The sequence below is a fragment of the Neodiprion pinetum genome, chromosome 6 (assembly GCF_021155775.2).
Source record: "Neodiprion pinetum isolate iyNeoPine1 chromosome 6, iyNeoPine1.2, whole genome shotgun sequence".
Classification (NCBI taxonomy): Eukaryota; Metazoa; Arthropoda; class Insecta; order Hymenoptera; family Diprionidae; genus Neodiprion; species Neodiprion pinetum.
Window position 1 is genome coordinate 21686031 of NC_060237.1, and position 24879 is coordinate 21710909.

The 24879-nt window shown below is 43.6% G+C and overlaps 1 protein-coding gene across 3 annotated transcripts in view; it reads right to left on the reverse strand.

Annotated features, from left to right (window-relative positions):
* sli (slit guidance ligand) overlaps positions 1 to 24879 on the reverse strand; it is a 215823-nt gene that overhangs the window by 176575 nt on the left and 14369 nt on the right. For all 3 annotated transcript variants that reach the window (XM_069136848.1, XM_046631281.1, XM_046631280.1), the window contains exon 2: positions 5903 to 7094. In XM_069136848.1, the coding sequence (XP_068992949.1) occupies positions 5903 to 6192 (290 nt within the window). In that variant the 5' untranslated portion in view covers positions 6193 to 7094. The remainder of the gene's footprint in view (positions 1 to 5902; positions 7095 to 24879) is intronic.

Here is a 24879-nt window from a genome sequence, read left to right on the forward strand (position 1 = left end):
TGAGAAAAGCTCGGAAGACCTTCCGCGGTAGAGTTGAGGGAAGGAAAGGGCTTTCGTCGTCATTTCGCATTCAACGTTACACGTACACACGTGGAGCGGCGAGAGTGAATTAGAGTGACTGGTCGAAAGAGACTCATCTTTGTCTTTCTTCGCCGTTTCCCTCACGGCTCGTTTTATCTCACTCAAGGTTCATCAGCGGTCGCCCTCGAGGATAAATCCCTAGCAAATCTTGAGTCACGTTCGAAAGAGAGATCCGTCTCTATCAAACGGTCGAATCGTCGAGCAGGACCACCGTCGGGGCGCGGCGGCAACCTCTGCGATCCCAGAGAACCCCGGGCGTGCGGCACGTCCTCGTTCTCCGCCTTCGGGACCCCGGGATGACGGGGCTGGTTCGGTAAAAGGTACCAGTCATCGCCTAATGCGTGGCTCTAGTGCAGCCTTCGGTGAGTCCGGGGCGTCCAACACCTCTCAATGCGAAGGCTCGAGGCTTGCAGGGCGCTGGATCTCCAATGGCGAGGTACAATGCGGCGATATTACACGCTCGACTGTCAAATTCAAGTATTGCTCGGGGTTCTCACAACACGCAGCGGCCATGGGCGCCTGTTCCTCGTACGGTTCGTTTATTCGATTTACATTCCTCCGAGCGGCCAACGCACGCCACGACTCAATCGTCACCTACCTTCCGTTTGCTCTCCCTTCCGATGTGCGAGCACCGCTGTGAACGGAACCAGAGCTTTCGATTCCAGCGTGCTCGGAACTGTTCAACGCAATCACGGAGCACGCCGGCTTATTATATTACTTCTACGAGACTTTCTGGCCACCCACCGCCCACTCGAGGCATGGCACTCAGGCCTATCCTTGCCTCTGATGATCCAAAGGCCGCGAGTTCGTGAGCGGAACAATAACACCGGTGCTGAAGGAACTGGTTTCCTTACCCGGAGGGGCACGTCTGCCAACGGTTAATTCTCGGATGCTGGTGCAGTCGCTGGACGACTCGGTCTTTCTCTTCCTCCTCCTTCTTCTTCTTCTTCTTCTTCTACTTCTTCTTCACAGGATGCGGCATTCTCTCAATGATACGCACTTCCGAGGTGGTGCGGCGGGAGCAGCGTCGTCTCTCTCTGCACTGTGGAGAAGACGGATGCGCTGTTGTCACGAGGCCATAAATCCACCGTTTTACATACCCTCCGCGGCGCTTTTCACGGATCGTGATCATACACGCGGTGAACATTCGAGGTGGAAATAAAGAAGGAATTAAGAACGACGGCGGAGGATGGAAATAAGAGCGAGGACAGGGCCGGACTTTCTTTCGAGCTTCTCTCCGTGCCGCAGTGGTGAAAACTTCCAAAGCCGGTAAAACCCTTGGCGGACAAATGGCCTTGGAATACCATTTCCATGTTTTCGAATTTTTCATGTTAGGCATGCGTATAAACGAGTTTTGCGATCTTTTATTGTCTCTCGAATAGGTATTATTATAATTTTACTCTACAGCCATGTGACCGTGAGGAAGATCACGCGTGTATGTTACCTGTAACACAACCACAGCGTTCCCGGACCCGAGTAGGAAGGAAAAAGAAAATTTTAGAAAAACCGAGAAGGGAGCATTAACATTTATATTGCCCATCTTTAGAACAGTATTGTAAATTTCTTCACAAAGAGATCCCGCCGCGACTCGGTGATCTCCCCCTTGAGCGGTTGCCACACGGTTGTGGTTATAACCCAACCCCTGAAGCAGCAGCAACCAAGCAGAAGTAGGTTTTCCGTAATTTTCGGTCATTTTGAAGGGGCTGAAAAGCCTTTGTCGCCGAACTCTCGATCTCGCCCACTGCGGTGATTCTTGAAAATTTTTTCAACCGGGACTTTTCCGGAATTGTGAAAAAGCTCCCCGAAAAAAATTGTTTTCATAGAACACCTTCAAGGGTTGCGAGAAATCGTTTTGCCGGTGAGGAATTTCGAACGAAAAGAAACGAGATTTAGACGTTTCAAGATTTCTCTCAATCTTGCACCCCGCGATGCAGGAGGTGGATAATTCACCGTTCAACGGCACAAGGAGTGAATTTCATGGAGCAGACCTCCCAGGCTCCGAAGACGGGAGATGAGAGATAAAGAGCAGAGAACACATCATTGTCAGCGATCGCACCGTGGTTTCTCCTTTCAAATCTAATACCAGCTCCGAATAACGCCGACCTACATTAACTTGGCATAATATTATGGTTCGCTCTTCGTCCACCGCAGCTTTATACTCCAAGTATATATATATAGACGAGCGACGGAGGCGGTCGCAATAAAAGGTGAAAAGATCAATGCAAATTGAAAAACGAGAACCAGCTGAAGAAACTTGACGTTGAAACCCACGCCGAGTTTCCCGGGCTGCAAAAAAAAAAAAAAAAAATTGCGCAACCACCGCCCGCACAAAGTCACGGCTAATAAGGATTTATAGGCAATTTATTTAATCTTTGGTGAAAATCTTCGACCGCGTGCGGATTCACGCGTATATTATACAACGTGAGCATGCCCGTGGATCAAAGACGAGGAATTCACTTCAGACTCGAATTGAACGCTTTTCGTTTTCCCCAATCATAAGTTCCTCGTGCAGTACCTTCGAAACGAGCGAAGGAGGGAACTTCGACCCCATCCGACCGGCCAGTGACCCAGCAAAGAGCTGTCTTCTCGAGCCTCTCGATATGCCCGAAAACGTGTTCCGGCATTAAGCGGTGTTTAGCGTTCCTTCGTGACGAGCCTTCGAAGATTTTGGGATTCATTATGCCGAGGAAAATCCGGGACTGTGCGTCGTCGAGGTGCGTTGTTACCGGTAGGTAGGTTGACGCCTACGCGTAAAACTGAGCCTAGGAAAATCTACCTGCAGAAAATTAATTCCCAAGGGTATCCCAACGCGACGACGGCCTTGGCTTGTGGATAATTTTTGAAACGCGTTTACACGCGATTTAAGTTGCCGCGCAGCTGCCACGCCCAGGGTTCAACGGGACCCCGTAGAGCTCGGGGATATTTTAACAAAGGGAAAAAGGCGGTCCGGCACGATTCGCCCGAAATGACGTATGGAAAAATGCGACTGGCTACACCTACACCCTTTCTGCACCCAGCGTTATTATCGAAGTCTTGTTTGCCCAACGCCGTTTCGAAACCTGCAGGGATAGTCATTAGTTTTCTTATAACGACAGGCCAGAAGAGGAAAACGATGGGAATGTATACCGAGCACTATCAATTACCTGATATATAGCCAATTCGAAACCGAACGATTAAGATACGAAAATTCTGTTCGAGTATCGTTCGACTGCCTTGGGAAATTTTTAACTGCACTTTCATCGGCTCGCTCTTCTGATTCGGAATACCTTCACACACGGTTGTAACATGTAACCTGCAGCGCGCGACGCGAATACCAATCTCGAGGCGATAAACGTGCAGCCAGCCGCAGAACCACGGACGGTTTCTTCGGTGCTTAATAAAGTATACGTCCGTTCGATCAATTAACCAGCCTGGAGCAAAATCCATGAATACAAGTCCGGCGCTGGATCGCAGTGCTGCAGTTCCCGCTGCGTCGACGTTCTCTAACTTTCGAAATCGTGTTTGAAACTACACCGCGTAGCTCACGAAGAAGACATTAGACACCTGCGGTATCACGCGTCGCTGTTAACTGGACCCGAATGATTTGTAAATAAGCCTGTAAAACGGAGAGAATTTTGTCGAGGGTAGGCCGAGTTGCGCTCACTCGCGTGAATATGAGAATATTAGAATATCCGGGTCGGGGTTTCGTTACAAGGAGGAATGTTAGTTGGAAAAACATCGGCTCAACGCTTGGGCAAACATCATTTATGCTACGTGGACCCGATTCACGTTTCTCGCGTTGTTCGACTTCGGGTTCAGGGTATAAAGAGACTCGCGCTGATGCGGTGAGCCGGTCGACGTTACGAGTTACATTCACGTGTGATTATACTCTTGTAACAAAGACGACATCGACTTCGTATCGAAGCGAATTATACACACCGCCGTATGGATCTGATTAATTAATCTATCTTTCGGGGTAGATTCGTCCTCGATACGAACGAACGAAGAAGGTATTGGTCAGGTTGGTTATTAGACCGCTCGGTTATTATAATATGACGCTAGTTAATTATCACCGTTGATAATCAAAATTGATGCATGGTTTGCCTCGGAAAATAGCCGGGTGATTTATACTTGAGAATACGAAGCGAGTTGGTCGCCGCTGCGGAGGATAGAATGAGATGGACGAACGGCGGGTGGCTGTAGTCGAAGAAGAGCAAGTGAAGTTTACAACAAATAATCAATACCCGATCGCGTCTTAATAAATTCAGAGTGTAAAGACGGGCTATTAACCCATCTGATTAGCATACGATTAATATGCTAACGGCAGTGAAGAGAATGAACGAGCCTCCAGCCAGCCAGCTAGCCAGCCAACCAACGAATGAATAATTAAATCCATGAAATGCATTAGCATAGAGCCGAGGGAAGATGAGACCGCTTAAGCTTCTCCGAGTTACTGGTTCTGATCTTCGAGGTTGAACTGGCTCGCGCACAAGACGAGAACGAGAAGCTTGCACCAAAGTTTAACCTGCGTCGAACGCGTTGAATATGCGGCATCGCGCGCAACATACGCAGACCTTTTTCATTATTAATGCTTAATTAATTCCCTATTCAACGAGACTATTAATATTTATACCGATTTATAGAGTCAATCCTTACGTACACTATGCTAGTTACGGTAAGGGTAATAATTCTTGAGAACGCGCCCCGAGTTCAGGGGTTATTGTATCAAGGCTTTCGCTGCCTCTGTGTATACACGTAATTAAAATTCTCACCCGGATTTATCGTGACATATTTACGAACTCAGGTATCCACTGTCGCCGTAGTTGTTACGAACTTTCACCGACGAGATCCCTTTTCTTTTGAATACTTGAAATTAAACGAGATTTCAGGTCCCTTTCGGACAATCGAATCACCTTACAATTATTTTTAAAAGTTGGTCCGCCCAGGGACGAAAAGAGGAAAAATCCTTACACCTGAATTAATTATTCGAGCGTTCCGCGAATCGACGATCAAGCCACGTAAGACGCGGGTTATTATCGCGAAAGATCGAGGCTCGTGCCGCAGCTTAATTCAATTCGACGGTATTAAAGCCCCATTTGAAAGGTGAAGAATTTTTAAATAATTAATTCCAATCAGGATTTTACGAGGACTCGGCACTCGCGTCTTCCACCTTGAAACACCACCACCTCGGGCAATTGCCCATAAATCTAAAGTTTTATTGGACCGGGTATATCCTTACGGAATAATGGAATACGACGAGGCTCTCGGTCTATTAATCGCATCGCGACTTCTCGACGACGTTGTAACCTGCTGTACCGTGGCCTAAAAGTAGGCACGTAAGACTCGATCCTCCCGTAGCCCATATACTCGAATGATAGGTGCATGCGCCCGGGTCATCACGGGTGTAATTTGTTGAAGATATTTTGATGGCCGAGCAGCGGTGATCTCGCCCCGTAAAAATACCAATTCCGGTATCGATATCGAGAGGCTGATTTACAGTATTGGTACAAAGGCACGTCTCGCGGCTCAGTTTCCTCCACGAAGATGCACCTCCACGGAATATAGATCCATGCTGGCAATATGGCCGTACTATATACCTATATTCACACGATACGCCCTATCTACGTCCGACACCTAATACAGTTTAGATTTAGATGGGGATAGAAATGTAATACGGGGTGGCCGACCGTCCGGCTGTTGGTGTCGGTGTCGGCGTCGGTGTTGGTGTTGTAAGTCGTTATCTCGAGATCGGGAAATCGGACGATAAAACGAACAGGTACCACGGCCACAGTGGCTCTCAATGGCTTGTACGTGCGCGATGGATAACTAAAACAGTACTCACAATTTTTCGGCGAGAAGAGGCGCCGCCAGGTCCCCAGGAACTTGCGTCAAGGCCCGATGAGCGCAGTCGACCTCCTGTCCTCCGCAGTTGCAGGCCCAAGGACACCTCGCGCCCTCGGCCTCCTCGATCTGACTCCCCAGATTCCTAATACCAAAGTTCCCGACACTCGAGTCCGGCGACGCGCCTCCGAGGGTCGAGAATATCAACAAGAGTCCCCAAGCACAGACTACGGAGCCGCAACTGACCCCGAGAAGCCGGAGGGACCAAGACGGTGTCATTTCTCGCGCCATGCCGAGTATCTTCTTGTTTATACTCTTGACGGTGCGGTTCGATCCCTCAAGGATATCGACCAGCTTCTCCTTCCGCTTTGGGAGGATGCTCTCCTCCTCCTCCAGCGGACTCGCAACGGGAGGATGGGCGACCTCCACCCGATGGTTCAACGTGACTCTCGTCTGTAGCCGGCGGTTTCCCAGGATAACGCTTCCGGTTCGATCTCGACTGGCCTGGAACCTCTCGACGACGGTGCGCCTGCAGCAGGGACGGTCCGAAGTCTTCTGCTCGATGCGAGACGTCTTCCTCTGGACCTCGGGGCTGCGGAATCTCGAAGACTCGACGTCGCCCACGGCCAAGGATTCGGCACGGCTGACGGCCCCCGCGGAAGAGGATGGAGACGACGAAAGTTTCGAGGTGCGCTTCGGGCCGTTTTCCTCCCCGGAAGGAGGCTCGGGGCCTACGGCGAATTCGGGCCCCCCCTTGCGGCCAGGAGGCCTGCTCGAGGATATCGGGACGGCTTCAGGAACGGCGCGGCTCTGCTGATCCACGACTAGCGAGCCAGCCTGACCCCGTTCATCTTTGCGGAGCTTCGACGCCCTTATCTTGATGCTGGATGCCTACCGCTCCGTCGACGAGCTTGCGCGCCCCCCGGGGGTACGCCGCTTCTTCGCGATCGTTCTGCTTGTCCCGAGGGATCGATCAGGTACGGTCATCTATTCACCGCAACAATTACTCTCGCTACTCCGGGGTGTAATTTTCGCTCGGACTCGGGATATTTACTACGCCGATCTCAAGCTTCCGAACTCCGATATCGGGACCAGACTCTTTACCGCCAATTTGTCGGACCTCAGATTGACTCGTCGTTGCAGGATTCAACCGTGCGGATCTTACGGAAGTGCGAACTGAACAACCGCATCACCTGGAACAAATAGACAAGGGTTGTGGTTAGAGGTCGGTGGAATTCAACCCTTAAATAAACGCAAATAACGTGATAGTAGCGGAGAGGGTCGATGATTGGTAGATCGATCGTGTCATTGAAGGATAGCAATGTCGAATTTTTAAATTGACAAAACTTTTATTACTTACAGCATTACTGGAAAATTACGGGAAAATAATTAGGATCGTTATAATAACATTCCAAGTGTTGTTCGAATTGAAAGAAAATGTGGCACATTTAACCGTTGAGTGTGATTAATGATTATAGTTGTCGATACTACATTTTCTGGTTGCTGCGACGTTTTAAGTCTATTTGTTTAATTTTTTATATTTTTTCACCGAAGAACACACATTTTATAGTTGCACCAACTCGTTGCGATAGTTACAAGTAAATGCATTGCAATCGATCATAGTTAAAAAGAATGGTAAGCCAGACAGGTTAGATTTTATGGTTACAGTTGTATAATTAATATTCAATTTATAGTCAGGCCTAAATTTTTTGACTACGGTAAAAACTTAAAATAGTCAAAGACCGTATAACAACCATAACTAAAAATCTCTTTCGGTGCAATTTACAGAATATCGAAGTATGTAGATACTCAAAAAATAAAAATCTGAAGAAAAAAAGAAAACAATCAAAATAAAATTTTTTTCACGATTCTGTGTTTTGTTTTTCTATATATTTTCATTCAATTTGACGATTATCTGATGATCTCTCTGTATTTCTACCTAATTCCTCCCTTTCCACATTTCTTAATTTCGATCCCTTATACACCCTTCTACCGTTTAGCCATTCTACATTTTGCTTCTTCCACCCTACTAGCTGCGGAATTTCCGACCGGATATATCCACCAGCCGGAAATTCTCTAGCATATTCGGATGCTGTGAATAAAAACAAAAGAAAAACGGTTGGGGGGGGGGGGGGGGGGCGACAAAAAATTCAAAAACTTATGGTAATACCAGAAGGAGAGCGGCATATTTCCTGGAGGGTTAACTAAACCGAGCACAGAAGCTCGTTGATTGTCTGATTTCCCTCGGGGCGCGTCGCAGGTCGATCATTCGATCGGCAGATATACCCGGGCGCGGGGGTTGAAAACCACGGCCGGGAAACCTAATATCTGAGAAATTCACCCCAACGAACGAGGAGCGAACCACCCCCCACGCCGTGCACTTCGTCGAAGGGGTGCAGGCGAAGACTCGAAAACCGAAAGCGGTAGCGAGGCGCAGCGCGTAGGTGGAGGAAACCTGAGATGGATGGACTTCGCCCTGCAACTTTCGAGAAAATACCGGCATGCCTCGGTGCACCGCGTAAGGGTGCAGCGGTAGCGGCGGCAAGCTATTGATTTTTAATCTTCGCGAAGCGAGGCGAACGGGAAAACGAAAACGACAGTCGCGAATTGGATGGCAAAAAGTGACCGGAGTTGGCTTCGTTAGGTGAAGTTATTTGCCGCCGTGCCGGGAAGCTGCCACAGCTTTTTCTTCCTCGATGCAGCGAATTAACCACGTCGCCGATAATCGATGACGGAACCTTTTGATTCCTTTAATATTCACTTCCTGAAACCTCCGTCTCGACCCGGAATTAGACCAGACCACTTAAGGGGAAAATTTGACGGAATTGAACGCGGATTCAGGGGTTACCACGCTTTTATCGCGCCTCTTTCCACTTTCTGAATTTCAATTTTTATGCAACGCGATATTCCTCTCAGCGTCGCATCGTTCCCGACGAATTCATTAACCAAGAAGATATCGTAGAATATAATTTATGCATTTTGATATCCATTCTTCGAGTTTCTTTTCGATTTCGTTAACTTGAAAACAGATTTTGTTGCAGCGTTTATGACTCTAGTCGTTCTGAGATATTACGACGCAGTAAAAGCAGAACATACGTATCGTATTTCAAAAACGCAATCCCCTTCAAAGTTTTTGTAAAATTGCGAATTGGTGAACATTTTTTTTCGACATTTAAAACGCATGGCAAAAACAGGTAAACAAATATGGCAACAAATAATTTTCACCGTATTCAAATAGAATTGAAAGAAAAAAGAACAGAATTGTTCGAGTAAGATGGAAAGTGAATTCACCGGAGTCTCCGGTTTTCAGACCACATGGCAAACTCAAATTAATATTTAACCGTGAGCATCGTGGTCGTGCACAAGGCGTAGGTGTAGGTACGACGACTCCAGAGAGGAAGAAAGTATCAACGGTGGCTATTTCGAGCGTGTGCAGGACTGCATAATTAGTCGTGTCAAATAACAGGGCTGCAGATGTGACGCGAGACCAGCCTGAGCTCGAGCCTGCATAACCTGCCACCGAACGTTGTCCGTTGAAATAAATGGTTTAAAAAGGTCGTGCCATTAAGGGAATGAAAGAGAAGAAGTGAGAAATAAAAATAAGAAAACGAATTTTAAAAAAATCGTGGAAAGAGACGTTGGACAGGCTTCACAGCGTGCAGAAGAGGCGACGCTATTCTCTAAGATCCATCTCGCATGCCCCATTAAGCACACATGTTCTCCAAACATCTCAAGTTCCAAGGTAAACTTTGGCTTTTCGCAAAAATCCTCCAATTTTCCTTCTTCATCCCCTTCGGCTCTCCGCCCGAGCGTCAAACATCCCCTCCTCGTCGTTTTCCCTTCTTTTTCTCTCTTTCTCTTCTTTCATCCCAACGCTTCTCGTTCCGAATCCAAACACCCGTCGAATCGCCGAGCGGCCGTGTAACCCCATCATCTCGGACTTACTCCGCGTCTCTCGAGCTCTCCGTCGTCGACAACTGTTCTCGAAAAGAAGAGAAAGGAGAAGATTTTCGGCCTATGGGTAATACGAGGCAAACGAACCGCGTGCCGCAGGGATAACGCCTTTTTCCTTCCGCCACCCGCAGCCGTCGGTTTTAGATTACCCGATTCGTATAATCCTCCATCTCTCGCGGATATTTCTTCTCGAGAGATATCTCTCTCCGCATATATTTTCCATGGGAAATTGTTTTCCCAAGTGGCTTACAAATATGCCGATAAGAATACAATATCCCCGGCATAAGGTTCGCCCGCGAATCGCCTTAGATTCTCTCCCCCTCCACCCTTCGCCCTCGGCATCGAGGTTATACCCTTAAACCCGGGGAAAAAAAAAGGTTCGAGCGCGATTCGTTTTCGAATAAAATCGGAAAGAACTTCTACGCTCCTGTGAATCGTACATCAGTTTATATCCGTAGTAAGTCGTAATCAATCGAACCCTTTCCAATCGCCAATTTCATAATCTGCATATTATTAGACCGTGGCGGGGGGAAAAACGGAGTCAGCAAAATATAGGAACACATCCTCGTGACACAGGTACTCGGTACGGGATTATGATCGAACCGGAAGCTCGCCCTGTTTGCATTGGATTTTTCGCGAAACGCGAGCTTTACCTGCAGACTGATCCGCAAACAGGCTTTGAAAGAGGGCTGGAAAAATGTCGCGATTTTCAACATCGTACACACACATTGCGTAGATATAGGTATTCAAAACACACACCCACACGCACATTTAGGCCTGTCAGAGAATTAAAAAACGTGCGAAAAGTAGCTCGCCTCTACTTCTCCGGCTAATTCATATGCGCTAACGTCGTTAATTAATGCGAAGCATCCGCCTATACGCGTCTATACTTCGTACCTGCGGCTGATGCCTGCGATGCTTGCTGCAGCGACACAGAACGGGAGACCGACTACCCTAACTTTCGGTCCTCGGATAGCTTCCAGGCGATATTATCTGGTCGAGAGTGCTCGAGAATGTACCAGCTATACCCCCCTCGCTATAATCGAGTTATCGATTCGTCGCTTCAAAGTGAATATTAAATTTCCCGCGAATTTTAATCTCGCGGAAAGTGTACAAGAATGCAAACGCCGTGTTTGCACCTGTGATTCCATAGATTCGGAAGAGAGCTGAAAGAAGTAGGAAAAAAAATGCGTGAATAATAAATTTTCAATCATTACAGATCTCCTCGCGATCTAATAACAGCTTTATAACTGATCGATCTTGTACCAGTTCCCATTTCTCGCGTCTGCTTACTCTTTCCACCGAATGGTTACGCAACGCGTAGATACAAGTTTGCGGTAAGTAAACAATAATTACACTCGATACAGTCATTATTATACACAAGCATTACGAAACTGGACGTATGCGGATAAATGTGCAGCCATGTTTACAACTCGCCGTATCGGATCTGAGATCCGAGAAATTTCCTCGACTAGTTTCGTTTTATTTTTCTCTTGTTCTACGCCCGGAGCCAGTATACTATTGAATGTAAAAGTTCTTCTTTGTACGATGAACAATATTACCAAATATTATCGCAGCAAGATTGAAGATTGAAAAATCTTTCATAAATAACACCTTCTAATGAGTTTAATTTTGATTGAAAATGAAAAATATTTCGAACGAGTAAACCGAAAAATGTAAAGAATAGAGAATGGAAAAAGTATCGAAGCCGTTTTAAAACTCCGTTCATGTTCTGAAAGCGAAACCTGACTCTGCAGGAATAGAGACGTGCGACCGCAAACGTCCTAAACGCTGCGCATATCGCATTTTCCACAGTCATGAATAGGCCGTCGCCATGCAGCCGGGTATTACATACCTACCCGGGAAAAGTTGGATAGGGTGAAAATATTTCTCCGATAAATCTGCAGGTACGGAATTCAACCAGGAGAACGTGAAATGTGTTGAAAGCTCTGATTGTGCATCGAGTGGCGTGAAATTTTCTTCATATGCTGAGGAATATAGGTGCGTAGCACCTAAACCAAAAAGTCGGATCAGACCGCGAATTTTTTCGCATATAATACAGGATTCCAGGATTATATTGTCCGTTTGCGATAAATTATCGACACTCGGACGTGCGAGCGACGCTTCGTTCCAATTTTCAACACTCTTGACTCAGTTCTGTAACTGAGAAGAGGGCCTCGATGAAACGAACTACTAATTACCAATTAGTTGTATTAAAAACTAATAAATTATCGATCGTATCGGTCGGCCCTCGTAGAGTTCAAGCGACCGCTCGAGTTTCGATGTCACGTACAATTATATCGAGCGCAGCTGCCGCGGCTCGATGTCCGTCCTGCATGCACGAATTACCACTCGGGAATTCACGCCGATAATTGCAATAAGAGCGACTCGATATGAGAAGGGTAAAAAACAAAATAGAGATATAAAAAATTTTTTTAATCACTTTTGCCAAAGGCTAATCACGAGCATATGCAGTTGGTATCTATAGGCAATTATTATGCCTACGTACTCTACGGTTTCAGGCATTTATCTGATCGAGATCGATCCACATACCTGCTTCATGTTCACATACCTGTCCAGAGAACTTTCCCGCCAGTTAATCGGTACGTGAAATGTTGCGCAGACCGCTCTGGGCATCGCTGATAATATACGAATGTATCGAAAGTGTTTAAAGCTTGAAGAATGAGGTGTTTTCGTGCTTTTTTCCGGATTAAAAGGCTGTTGATTCATCAAAAATTACTGCTTTACATCAGTTTTATTGGGAGGCAGACGTACATTGAGTATTTGTCAGATTATTGTATTCGTGAGGTACGATGATATTTTTGAAAATAAAAAAATAAATAAATAAAAAATATTATAATTGTAGGGAAAAGCTTGAATACCGATGCTTTATTTTAAATTACTTCAAAATGGTTCAGAATCTGGTAGATTCGTTCGATTTCATTCCACGCGAGCTTGGTTATTCTGAAATACTATTCCTTACAAAGTTACTGAAACAAATTTTTTTTCTCCTGCCAGTCATGTCGATTCAATACTGCCATTTTTTTTTATTGTAATCAATATCGGTGCAGTGTGATAAAATTGAATATCCGACGATACCGATACGATGAAAAAAAAAAAAACGAGTTTCCTTGGCTATGTATAAATAGTTCTTCTGAACAAATAAAGACGTCAATGGGTTCTGTGCGAGATATCGGGCTAGATTTGGTCACGTGAGGCTGGCCAGGATTGCCAGTACCCGAAAATTCAAAATCCGCATGTACGGAGCTGCTGAGACCAAGCGAGCCAAAAGACGATTAGTCGGTCACCAACCACCTATCCGAAAGGACCGCACCATTTCTTATATCTTACACACAAACTGATTATCCCGTTGCCGAGTAGTCTGGAGGACAGGAGATATTCGTGATCAAGAAGAAGGAACCTGGCCTACAAAGAAGACCCCGGGGTTCCCAGTAGCTCTGTGTTGTTTTGTTTTGTCCCTTTTATTATTTATACATATTTATTTCGTTCTTTTTTTTGGTTCCGTTCTTTTTAATTCTCTTTTGTGACGCCTATTGGCTCATTTTATCTTTTATGACCTTAAGCCCGGCCATTTTTTTGTCGTTAGATTTTAGTTATACACGGATCGGCCATTGTAAATTTATTTATTAATTTATTCTGTCCTTCTATTTTCTGTCCCTGCTATATCTTTTGTTACGACTTTTAGCGTTCTTTTCGATTTTACAATCGGACACGCCCACTTTAGAAAGATAAGTTTACCTTTTTCTGTTTTTGTAGTGTATGTTTTTCAATAATAAATAAAACGAGGTGGCTATTTTAACTTTAGGTACGACCCGCTTACAAAATTTATAATTACTGATAGAAGATCATAAAGAATCAATACATAAATGGCGCCCAACTAGATGGCCAGAAAGGAAAATAGCCGTACCTCAAAATTTGAACCTATTAAATTATAGACATATAGATATAAGTTCTAATGTTAAATGGTTTTAACTAGGTTGGAAAAACAAAGGAGTCAGGCGAACGTTGAAAAAGGTGGAATGTCGACAGGTACGCAAACTGAAAATTTGAACACAGAGGTCATGCCAGATAACGCGTCACTTGGTAGTAGTCAATCGAATCGTGTTGATGAGTTGGCTGAGTCAGCACACGACCAAATCAGGAGTTTACAACAACAGATTATGGACCTAGTCGCAAGGTTGGATAGATTGGGTCGAGCTACGGTAGAAGCATCGGCACCAGCATTACCACAGGCAGGTGGGGGTGAGTGTTCTTCGCGTTCGCACGTAAACAATATTGAAATTAAGCTCCCGCAATTCTCTGATGAAAATGCATATCATCCAACGGAATTTCTATCGGATATTGAAAGGTGGTTCACGCTTAAACAAATTCATGAAGATTCAAAATTACCTATAGTAGAAACAGCGTTAAAAAGCAGAGCGAAGCTATGGTATCAGGCGAATAAAATGCAATTTGGCAGCTACATTCAATTTCGAAGAGCTTTTTTAGAAGAATTTTTTGGTATCGAGACGCGAGTTAAATTAAAGGCAAAGTGGTCGTCATCGCGCTATTCACCAGCAGAGGGATCATTAAGCACCTATTACTATAAGCAAATGAAAGCTGCAAACTACTTCGAGCCTCGTTTGGATAGATATGAAATGAACTATATTATTGTAAAACAGTTCCCCCCGAATATTCAAATGGCTTTGGCGAGTGTCGATTATAATAATTCAAAAAGAGTTGCCCAAGTTTTATCTTCGTTAGATGCTGTAGAGGAGGACAAAGATAATAAGCGCGATCGTCACAATACGACTTCACAGCGAGAAGTGCGGGCAATACAACAAAACGATCCGTCAACGTCACACGCGCATCCGTCAAACTACCGTAGTACCAAATCAAAACAAGTAAGGAACTCGACAATGCCGCGGTATCCCGAGTATCGACAATCGAATTACGATAATAGCCAGTTTCGAGGTGGGCCAACAAGCGTTGATCAAGTAGATTTTTCAATTCCCCCGCCAACGTACGCAAACGGATTTTCACCCGAAAATCGTAATTTAAACTAAGCCATGACTCGCATCGTTATGGTCCGTATGTGGGTCAGAATATTCAAACCATTGTTGAGGACCTGAGTTTTGATATAACGAATGAGGTGAAGGATTCTCTGGATACATCACCACAGAAACACCGTGACACATGTCCACATGTGGAATGTAAATTTAACGAAGAAAAAATTGTTGCGCTTTTAGATTCAGGCAGTCAAGTAACCTGCATTGCAGAAAGCACTTTTGAATGGCTGAAAGAGCGTGCCAAATTTGATGAATTACCGATGAGTAATGTTTCTATTTGCCCCGCTTTTGGAAGAAAACCTCTAACAATAAAAAAACAAGTTTTCACGAATGTCCAGATAGGTGATCGTGAGTTTTTTACCATTTTTATTGTTGTTCCAAGACTGGTATATCCTGTCATTTTAGGATCAGACTGGTTATCTGAGAATGGTTTTGTACTTGATTTTTATAAAAAGAAGATATATTGTAGTGATACTTGTCTAGGCGATCTGTACGCAGGTTTCGGTCGATCCTCGGCGGACAAGTTGTGTGTTAGTGTTAGGATAAATTCTCCAACGTGTAATGGGATCCCACTGGAGTACGGAAATACCGGTCAGAATGATTCCCAATTTTGTAATGATACTAAACATGTTGATAATTATGTAACCATTTGTCAGGAAAACTTAAATGGAAGGATCACAAATCCTGATCCCATTGAAAATTTTTGCCAAGTTGTTTCCTGTAACCTAGAGAATAAAACTTGTACTAACGTAGCTCAACCCTCTGAGACGCGAGTCGATCACTTCACGGACCGTCCGCGTCGTGAAGACTCGCTGATCGTACCAGATGGGTTACGCTCTGTGCAAAATCTTGTCGAATCTTCCGACTTCGGTCAATCGAATGATGAAACTGATTTGGAAGGTGACATAGAGAATGATTCGGTCTCTACCATGATAGATGCCGTTTTGTCTAATCATTGTTCTTATGTATCGGCAACTGAGCTGATTGAAAATAGTTTGCATAATGTAAATGTGTGTAAGATAAACATTATTAGAGATAAGTATAATAGTAATCACATTGATGGGTATCCCCGTACTACCGCCATTATGGGGGATAAAGAAAAAATGAACGCGCGAACGGTAGAACATGCGTCATCAAACTATTTATCACAGAATATCTCTGATGTCGTACGTCATACCAACCGTTCAGAAAGCGAATCATTTCAACAACGTCAATCCAATTCCGAAGACCACAATTTTTTTACCGAGGCGCGACGGATCGTGCAAATGCTAACCTGTCTAACGGAGACGCAGAGATCAAGGTTACTCGATGTATTGATTCACAATCGCAGGGCATTCTCTGATAAAGCAGGGTGCACTCGAATTTACGAGCATAAAATTGACGTCAGGCCACATAAAACATTTGTACACCGAACCTATCCGGTTCCGCTAGCTCACCGACCTGCAGTCAATGCAGAAATTCAAAAAATGTTACAGGACGGTATAATAGAATTGTCAAACAGCCCATATTGTAGTCCGATGAGAATAGTCTCCAAGAAGCTCGGTGGCATACGCATTTGTCTCGACGCGCGTTTCATTAATGATATCATTTTAGCCGACAACGAGAGTCCGCCGCCTATAGAGGAGCTGCTAAATAAATACGAGGGCGTTAAAGTAATTTCTACCACGGATTTGACTACCGGATACTGGCAGATACCGCTCGAGGAAGAATCGAGAAAATATACTGCTTTTTTGTATAACGGGACGCTCTATCAATTTTGTCGAGTCCCTTTCGGCCTAAAAACAGCCGGGAGCGGGTTTATGCGCGCGCTACGAATTGCATTACGAAACGATTTCGATTCGTCGGTGACGTGTTACGTTGACGATTTGCTGATAACTTCCTCATCTTTTGATGAACACATTGATCATTTGGATAAATTATTTACGCGTTTAATGCTCTGTGGGTTTACCTTAAAATTGAACAAAACGTTATTTTTTAGGGATACGGTACCTTTTCTCGGCTTCATACTTTCGCCAAGCGGGATCAGACCAGCTCCAGAAAAACTTGCCGTTATAGAAAACTTTCCAAAACCTGTGGATAGAAAACAGCTACGAGGATTCATAGGCGTATGCACGTTCTATCGACGTTTTACGGTCAAGCATGCCGAAAAAATAACTCCATTCAGAGATTTGCTTAGCGAGCGCAAGCCATGGATCTGGAAACCCGAACATGATATAGCTTTTCAGAATCTGAAAGATAGTTTCCTAGACTCAGTAACTCTACAGCATTACTTGCCTGATATCCCGTTTCGAATACAAACTGACGCCAGTGATCTGGGCATTAGTGCGATCCTTTATCAAATCGATTCAGACGGTAATCATCGAATAATTTCGCTCATTAGTAAATGCTTAACTCCAGCCGAGACTCGATATACCACTACCGAGAAAGAGCTCCTGGCTATAATGTACGCGCTACTCAAATTTCGAATTTATCTCTTGGGGACGCAATTCCACATTATAACCGATCATAAGGCCCTCACGTTCATAAAAACATGTAAATTTCAGACCCAGCGCATTTCAAGATGGGTTCTGTTGCTTAATCAATACACCTTTCGAATGGGGCATTGTAAAGGAGTCGATAACATCGTCGCCGATTTTTTTAGCCGAAATTTCCCGGATCGTGTAGACCATTCCGATGCCGAAAAGATAATAATCGCATCCCTGCGCGACAATTTTCATGATCTCGATGCAAAGGGTGCTATATGTATCATATCAGCACTCGAAAGTGTAAAAACAGATAAAAATTTTAGCAAGATGTTCAGAAACCTACGACAATTACAGGATAAAGACGAGAGGTTGCTAGGTCATATACGATCAATTGAGCGAGGTGAACGAACACCTAACTACATCATTTGGAATAATATTTTGTTTACCAAAACTAAAGCGGAGTCAAGATGGAAAATTGCCCTTCCCGAAGTTTTAGCTACTGAGCTCAGCATGAGTATTCATCAACAATATGGTCACGTCGGAGTGTACAAAACCTATCAGGAAATTTGTCGATATTATTTGTGGAAAGGAATGAGACGTGATATCAAAAGGTGTGTGATTTCATGCGACCTGTGCCAGCGGGTAAAGCCTCTTAGTTATGCCATGGAGGGAACCTATCAATTAGTCGAATCAAGCGGGCCGAATGATTTGATTTCTGTCGATTTTTATGGGCCCTTACCGAGATCTCGAGGTGGAGTGCAGTATATCTTTGTAATAATCGATGTTTTTTCAAAATTGGTGACGCCTTATGCCCTTAAACGAGCTACAACTAAAGCATGTGTGAATAGATTGCTTAATGATTACATTGTGAAATATGGAAAACCGAAACGAGTCTTGTCAGATAACGGTTCGCAATTCGCATCACCAATGTGGAAAAATCAATTAGAATTAAATAATATGCAGGTGATTAAATCGTCTATCCGACATCCAAAATCTAACCCCGTGGAAAGAACGATGAGAGAACTGGGTCGTTTCTTTCGGACATATTGTAGTGAGACGCATACCAAATGGGCGTGCTTGTTACCTGATATACGTAAATGGCTAAATCTGACGGTGCATTCCGTCACTGGGTTCACACCGTATGAGTTGCATTTTGGAAAAAATCCAGCTAGTAAGATTGCAGAGATTGTGAACTTTCCACCTTCTACCGAAACTCCCCATCGAATCAAAATCATGCAAGCGACCGAAAGGATCCGTAAAGCGCATGCAAGTCGTGGAAAACAACAAAAAGTAACCTCGCGCGTTGTGTTACAGAAAGGAGACTTAGTACTGTTGAAAATCCCTTATCCCTCTGATGCTGTAGCCTGCAAAACGCACAAATTTTTTCATATTTATCATGGTCCATTCGTGATCACTAAAATATTTGAGAACAACGCCTTTCAATTATCGCAGGTAGAGAATCCGGATAAAGTTCAAGGGATCTATAATAGATGTAGCTTAAGAAAATACGTGCAACTCGAGGAATGCTAACCTTCCGCGTGCTGTGCCGGTTTTGCGGTGTGCATTTTGTAGTCGGTGCAAAGACCGACAGTTTTATTCTTTTGTTTTATTAGCAACCATTGTGTTCACATCTTCAGCTTGCGAGCCGCCTACGGTTTCCTATTAATTTTAAGTTAAGGAACTTGTTGAGTTGTAAAATAATGCTATTGTAAGAAAAATGTCATTTTACTATGTTAAGTTTAAGAAAAGGGTGTCAAGTGTTTGTCTAAATGTTCCCCCAATTTCCACATGTTTTATGTACCCATGTATCTCCGTGCACCGAAGCACCAGCGGCCTTTACGAAACTCCACGCAACGACGGAAAGAGTGATCCAGATGCTGCCCGTTTTCTTCATAACCTTTACGACTGCTGCAACGAAAAAAGGCATCCCTTCTAACCAAAACGTCACCATCTGTATGGGGGATTGTGTGCGAGATATCGGGCTAGATTTGGTCACGTGAGGCTGGCCAGGATTGCCAGTACCCGAAAATTCAAAATCCGCATGTACGGAGCTGCTGAGACCAAGCGAGCCAAAAGACGATTAGTCGGTCACCAACCACCTATCCGAAAGGACCGCACCATTTCTTATATCTTACACACAAACTGATTATCCCGTTGCCGAGTAGTCTGGAGGACAGGAGATATTCGTGATCAAGAAGAAGGAACCTGGCCTACAAAGAAGACCCCGGGGTTCCCAGTAGCTCTGTGTTGTTTTGTTTTGTCCCTTTTATTATTTATACATATTTATTTCGTTCTTTTTTTTGGTTCCGTTCTTTTTAATTCTCTTTTGTGACGCCTATTGGCTCATTTTATCTTTTATGACCTTAAGCCCGGCCATTTTTTTGTCGTTAGATTTTAGTTATACACGGATCGGCCATTGTAAATTTATTTATTAATTTATTCTGTCCTTCTATTTTCTGTCCCTGCTATATCTTTTGTTACGACTTTTAGCGTTCTTTTCGATTTTACAATCGGACACGCCCACTTTAGAAAGATAAGTTTACCTTTTTCTGTTTTTGTAGTGTATGTTTTTCAATAATAAATAAAACGAGGTGGCTATTTTAACTTTAGGTACGACCCGCTTACAAAATTTATAATTACTGATAGAAGATCATAAAGAATCATTACAGTTCGTATTATAAAAAAAGATTTTCGTAGCCGTTGAATATAATAATTTGTCAAGTGCTGAATTTCCAACAATCAGGTAACAAAATTGATAAGAATTTATAAATTTTTGGTCAGCCAACCGCCTTAAACATGCATAAATTCAAGTTTCTCGACCATCGCACTTTCTAACTTCCGCGTCGCGACGTCGTTTCAAACTAATTTGTGCGTCGTGACTTGTTTCGCAGGCGAACCTGCGCGGCTTGGGACAGCGAACAGGGACTCTCAACTTAAAAATCGGGGGAATAACTGGTCAGCAGAGACCAATTAACCCCCCGTGCTAATTCTCGTCGCTTTGCGTCACCTCTGAGGAAGGATGCTCCTTGATTTTTTCCTCCTCTTCTTTTCTTTTTACACAACGCCTCCAAGCGCACCGCTTATGAGTCCCCCAATTAATTATTATTCAACATTTTCTCGGTGAATACGTAATAACTCAAGCTGGTTATAACGGCGGGGGTTTGGTATTTCCTAATTATTCCATGCACATGCTTCTTGGATTATTCCATGCACATGCTTCTTGGACATCAAAATAACCCTACCGACAACTAAGGTTCTTTTCAATAAACGCTTTTCACATTCGGTGATTCATTTTTTACCGATATGAAACCAAAATAAGAATTATTCAGAATTACGATGAATCAGAACTTGGCCATCCTAATTCTTTTCACACGAAAAGTCAACTCGTTCGAAATCGTTTAACCCTTGTGCTACACACCGACTATGTACAACACTGGTGTTATACCGGGTGTCACTGGAGACCCCAAATCAAAAATCATTACGTACAAACGGGAATATCGATCAGAAAGTTTGGAAAAATTCAAGGATACTCTTTGACTATTATATTTCAAGGCAAGTTGTTTATTTTTACCAAAATGAAATTTTCAATTCGAATGAAAATTCATAAAACAACAAAATATCGGAAAATGGATCATTCTACTCAAAATTTCAATCACAACTCACTGAATTTTCTATGTTTTCAGCTTAAAATTCACTCAAGGCACAGATATTTAAGACGAAAAATATGGAGATACTGCACGATGAAGAAAGGTATAAATTTCAACGAGTGAGGTTGAAATTTTAGAAACCGCGTAAATTAACGATTTTCACGATATTTCATTATATATCTTGGCTCAAATCAGATTATTTCGGATATTTTACGTATGGAATTTACGGGTTAACCTCACGTTTTATATATTCTCAACAGTCATTTGCAACTAGAAATGACCACTTTTCGTGATTCAATGATCTAAGCAAATATGTTCGACCCTCATACAATTCACTGAGTCTTCAACACTATAAAGCTAATCAATGAAGTGGCAAAAAAGAATTCACCACTTATCGTTAGCTGCGTAACGAGTATGCAGCACGTACGATTTAATTTCTGAGAATCTAAGCTCGCCCCGCAGCCGGCAGCATTGTCTCGATGTGAGAGGAATGCAAGCTTGTGTTATCCGCAATGGTTCGCGGTACCATTTATTGGACAGCTGAACCGAGCCGCGTCATTGCTTGGTGTTTGTCTTCGAAAGGCATCACTCCAGCAGTAGGGAACAGAGGTATCAAGTAACTCGTCTCGTTGTCGGGGCACAAGAATTATTTCAAACAATCACGACAGGCAACAGCTGTTTTTTTTCTAATTGCAATTACTATTTCGCATTAATCGTAAAGTGCTTGCGGAAGAAAAAAATGTCCCGCAACTTTTTCAACATCGTCTGAAAATTCTCGACCGAGCAATGAGAGTTTCCAGATAAGAGCAGTAGTGACTAAAATGATTGTGACTAGACTAATGGAAGGAACAGAATCAATCAAAACGTAATCGGAAGCAGCGGATGTTCACTTAAAAGAACACAAAGGTTTTTCAAATTATCTTGAAAATTGACTCCTGCACGTCAGCTTAAGTGGAGCTTCGTAGAAAACGATTGGAAAAACGGTAACCACGTATGTAGGCGGACGGAATATTTGAAATACAAAAACCAAGACTTTTTAGAATCGTCAATCGATTTTTTGATAAATTGAACTTTGGCTTGGATGCTATTTTTTTTTTTTATCAGATTTCGTGTTTTTTTATAGACTTTCGGGAGCGTTTTTATTAATTTCACAAAAAAAAAAATTCGAATCTAAAATTCGATGCACAGAAGCCTGTAAGATGTATTGACGATTCTAAAAAGTCTTGGCTTTTGTATTTCGGATATTTCGTACACCTACAAACGTGATTAGCGTTTTACCGATCGACTTCTGGAGTAGGAGTCAATTTTTCAGACAATTTGAAGATCTTTTTTGTGTATTAACTTGAAAATCCATAGCATTAAAATGCGTTCTGGTTCAATCTGTTCCGTCCATTAGTCTAGTCGCAACAAAACGTTGAACAAAATGATAATTTTCAACCGCTCTTCCCTGGGAAAACCACCTTAAACCTTTCAGACCAGATCAGTATTTTCACAGGCATGCAGACAACGCGCGAATGATTTGCGATATCGGGGGACTAAAGTAATGAAAGTGGAAAAGGCTCGATATTATCGGTCCGTTATCGAATGGTCGAGTGGCCAAGCCGAGTGGAACAGGTCCTTTCCATTACCATTTTGCGACCGTGAAAGCCATCTTCGGTCTCCTCGAGGGACACGAGGAAAGTGCATGGAAGTGCATCTTCGGTGTCCATTTTGGCGAAGCTATAGGATTGGCCATTGTCGGTCAGTCGTTGGCGAGGGGCGAAAGGATGGTAGAAAGTGTCGCGACACCTCAAGGTGGGGGGGGATCGCAGTGTCTAGACCGATTAACGTCGGAGTAAAAGGGAAGGCGAAGGACATCGTCGTTGGCGAAACCGGAAGCGGAGGAAGTGTCCGAGCGACGTGGATATATGAGGTAAAAACGGGACACATCGAAAGCAAAGTGCAGCTGCAGCGCAACGTCGACGACGGAATCTGGACCAAGACAAATAGAATTCGGAAGAACTTTTTTCTCGGTCTGGAGATTTAATAGCCTCGGGGTCCGTGCAGGAGTCTTACAGGGGTTGCGGAAAGGCCGGAGTAAGAATAAGAGCTGCGGCTAGGGGAGGAAAAATTCATGTGATCCATGCTGAGCTGCAACGCCCAACGACCCTGCGTTATATGTGGGAATGAATTGTCGAGCGGAAGATTTGCAGTCTTCCGAAGAAAGTGAATCGGGGATGAATTATTCAATCCAATTAGTACCTATCGCGATTCGTTATAAACCCTTCATTAAAACGTGTTAATTTCAGTTGCGCCGTCCGCGAACGACACACGAAACGTGTGAGTTTAAAATATTATTAGTACCTATTTAATAAAATTTCCAACCAACTGTATTATAACGGTAATCGGGGTCAATAATTAATAATTATCTGTAGTATTTAAAGCTGATTTCGTACGATCGGAAAGAAGAAAATATATCGTTTTCTAAACCTTTCGTGTTTTCACTGCGATATTTTTATTTCCCATTGCGCGTGTCACGTAGGAAATTCACTGCAAGGAAACATAATCGTATACGCGTATACGTAGATAATTGGAAAGTACACGACAGTCTGAAATTTTGTCACCGGTTTAAAATTTCGTATCGTTTCCTTTCACCCTTCGTACTTGTTTCTTTTCACCAATAGATTTCTTTTCCAAGCGAGTTAATAAACTCTTTCCGCTTCTCCGACGGCCGCTAATGATAAATCTATAAGGTTCTTACACCTCCTCGGTCTTTCAGCGAGACGACGACTCTTATTGCTCGAGTTCTTTATGTTTCACGCGGTCCCCGAGTACCGTTTTTGCCTTCAGCCTTGACATCGCCTCGCCGTGTCAACCTCGAGTCACCAGCGAGTCCCGAGGGACGCGGATGCCGCCGGAGATCCTTTCCAGTTTCTCAGAAACAATCCCCGGAGACAATCAGAGATCGCGCCAGGGGGGGGGGGGGGGGGGGGGGGGGGTAAGAAAGGTGGAAGAGGAAGCGAGTAGGTGTGAGTGAGTAATCAAGGAGTTGATTGTGAAATGCTCGCCAGAATTCTCGGCGACACAACTCACACGGAACGTCGGGAAAAAATTGATTGAATATATATGTATACATATACCGCATAAGAATGACCAAAAATAATCGATTAAATCGAGTATAATCGACTATTTTTTAAACTCGATTAATCGACCGACCCGATTATTTTTCCTCGCAATCGGTTTTCGTTTTTTACTCCCATGAGCGACGCGATACAATATCAATTTATGTGATTGAAGTATAAATTATTATCATTGTCTTACTTACTAAGCATCTGTTTGATACAATAATTGAAAGATTAATGAATATTTTCACCTGAAATTGAAAAATATTTTCAACGAAACTGTAAATCGTCAAAAAACTTTTCCGCTATTAAGACTACAGACCGAAATTTACGAAATTTTAATTTCATATGCACCGTTTCAAAAAAATACAAAACAATCAAACGATCGTTTCATTTTTACCGATTTAATCGACTCGATTAATCAATGCGTCCATTATTTTTAGCTTATCGTCAGTGGCCATCGTTACTGCTACAATAATACCCAAGCTGATAAAATACAAACCCTCTTAAAAACAAATCCGTGACACAGTGTATTACTAGAGTCATATTAACGTTGGAATCTCTCGCTTCCCGCTATTCGTTAAACTTTCAAGGAGGAAGAGCTGGCCGTGCAGATTTATGTAGTATAATATACGCAGTCTTAATCTCAACTTATCGCCTCCGCAGGTTTATCCGTACCTCGACACCGATAAGCAGTATACATATAACGCGGTTCCCCCAACTCATGAATCATACTCCCGGC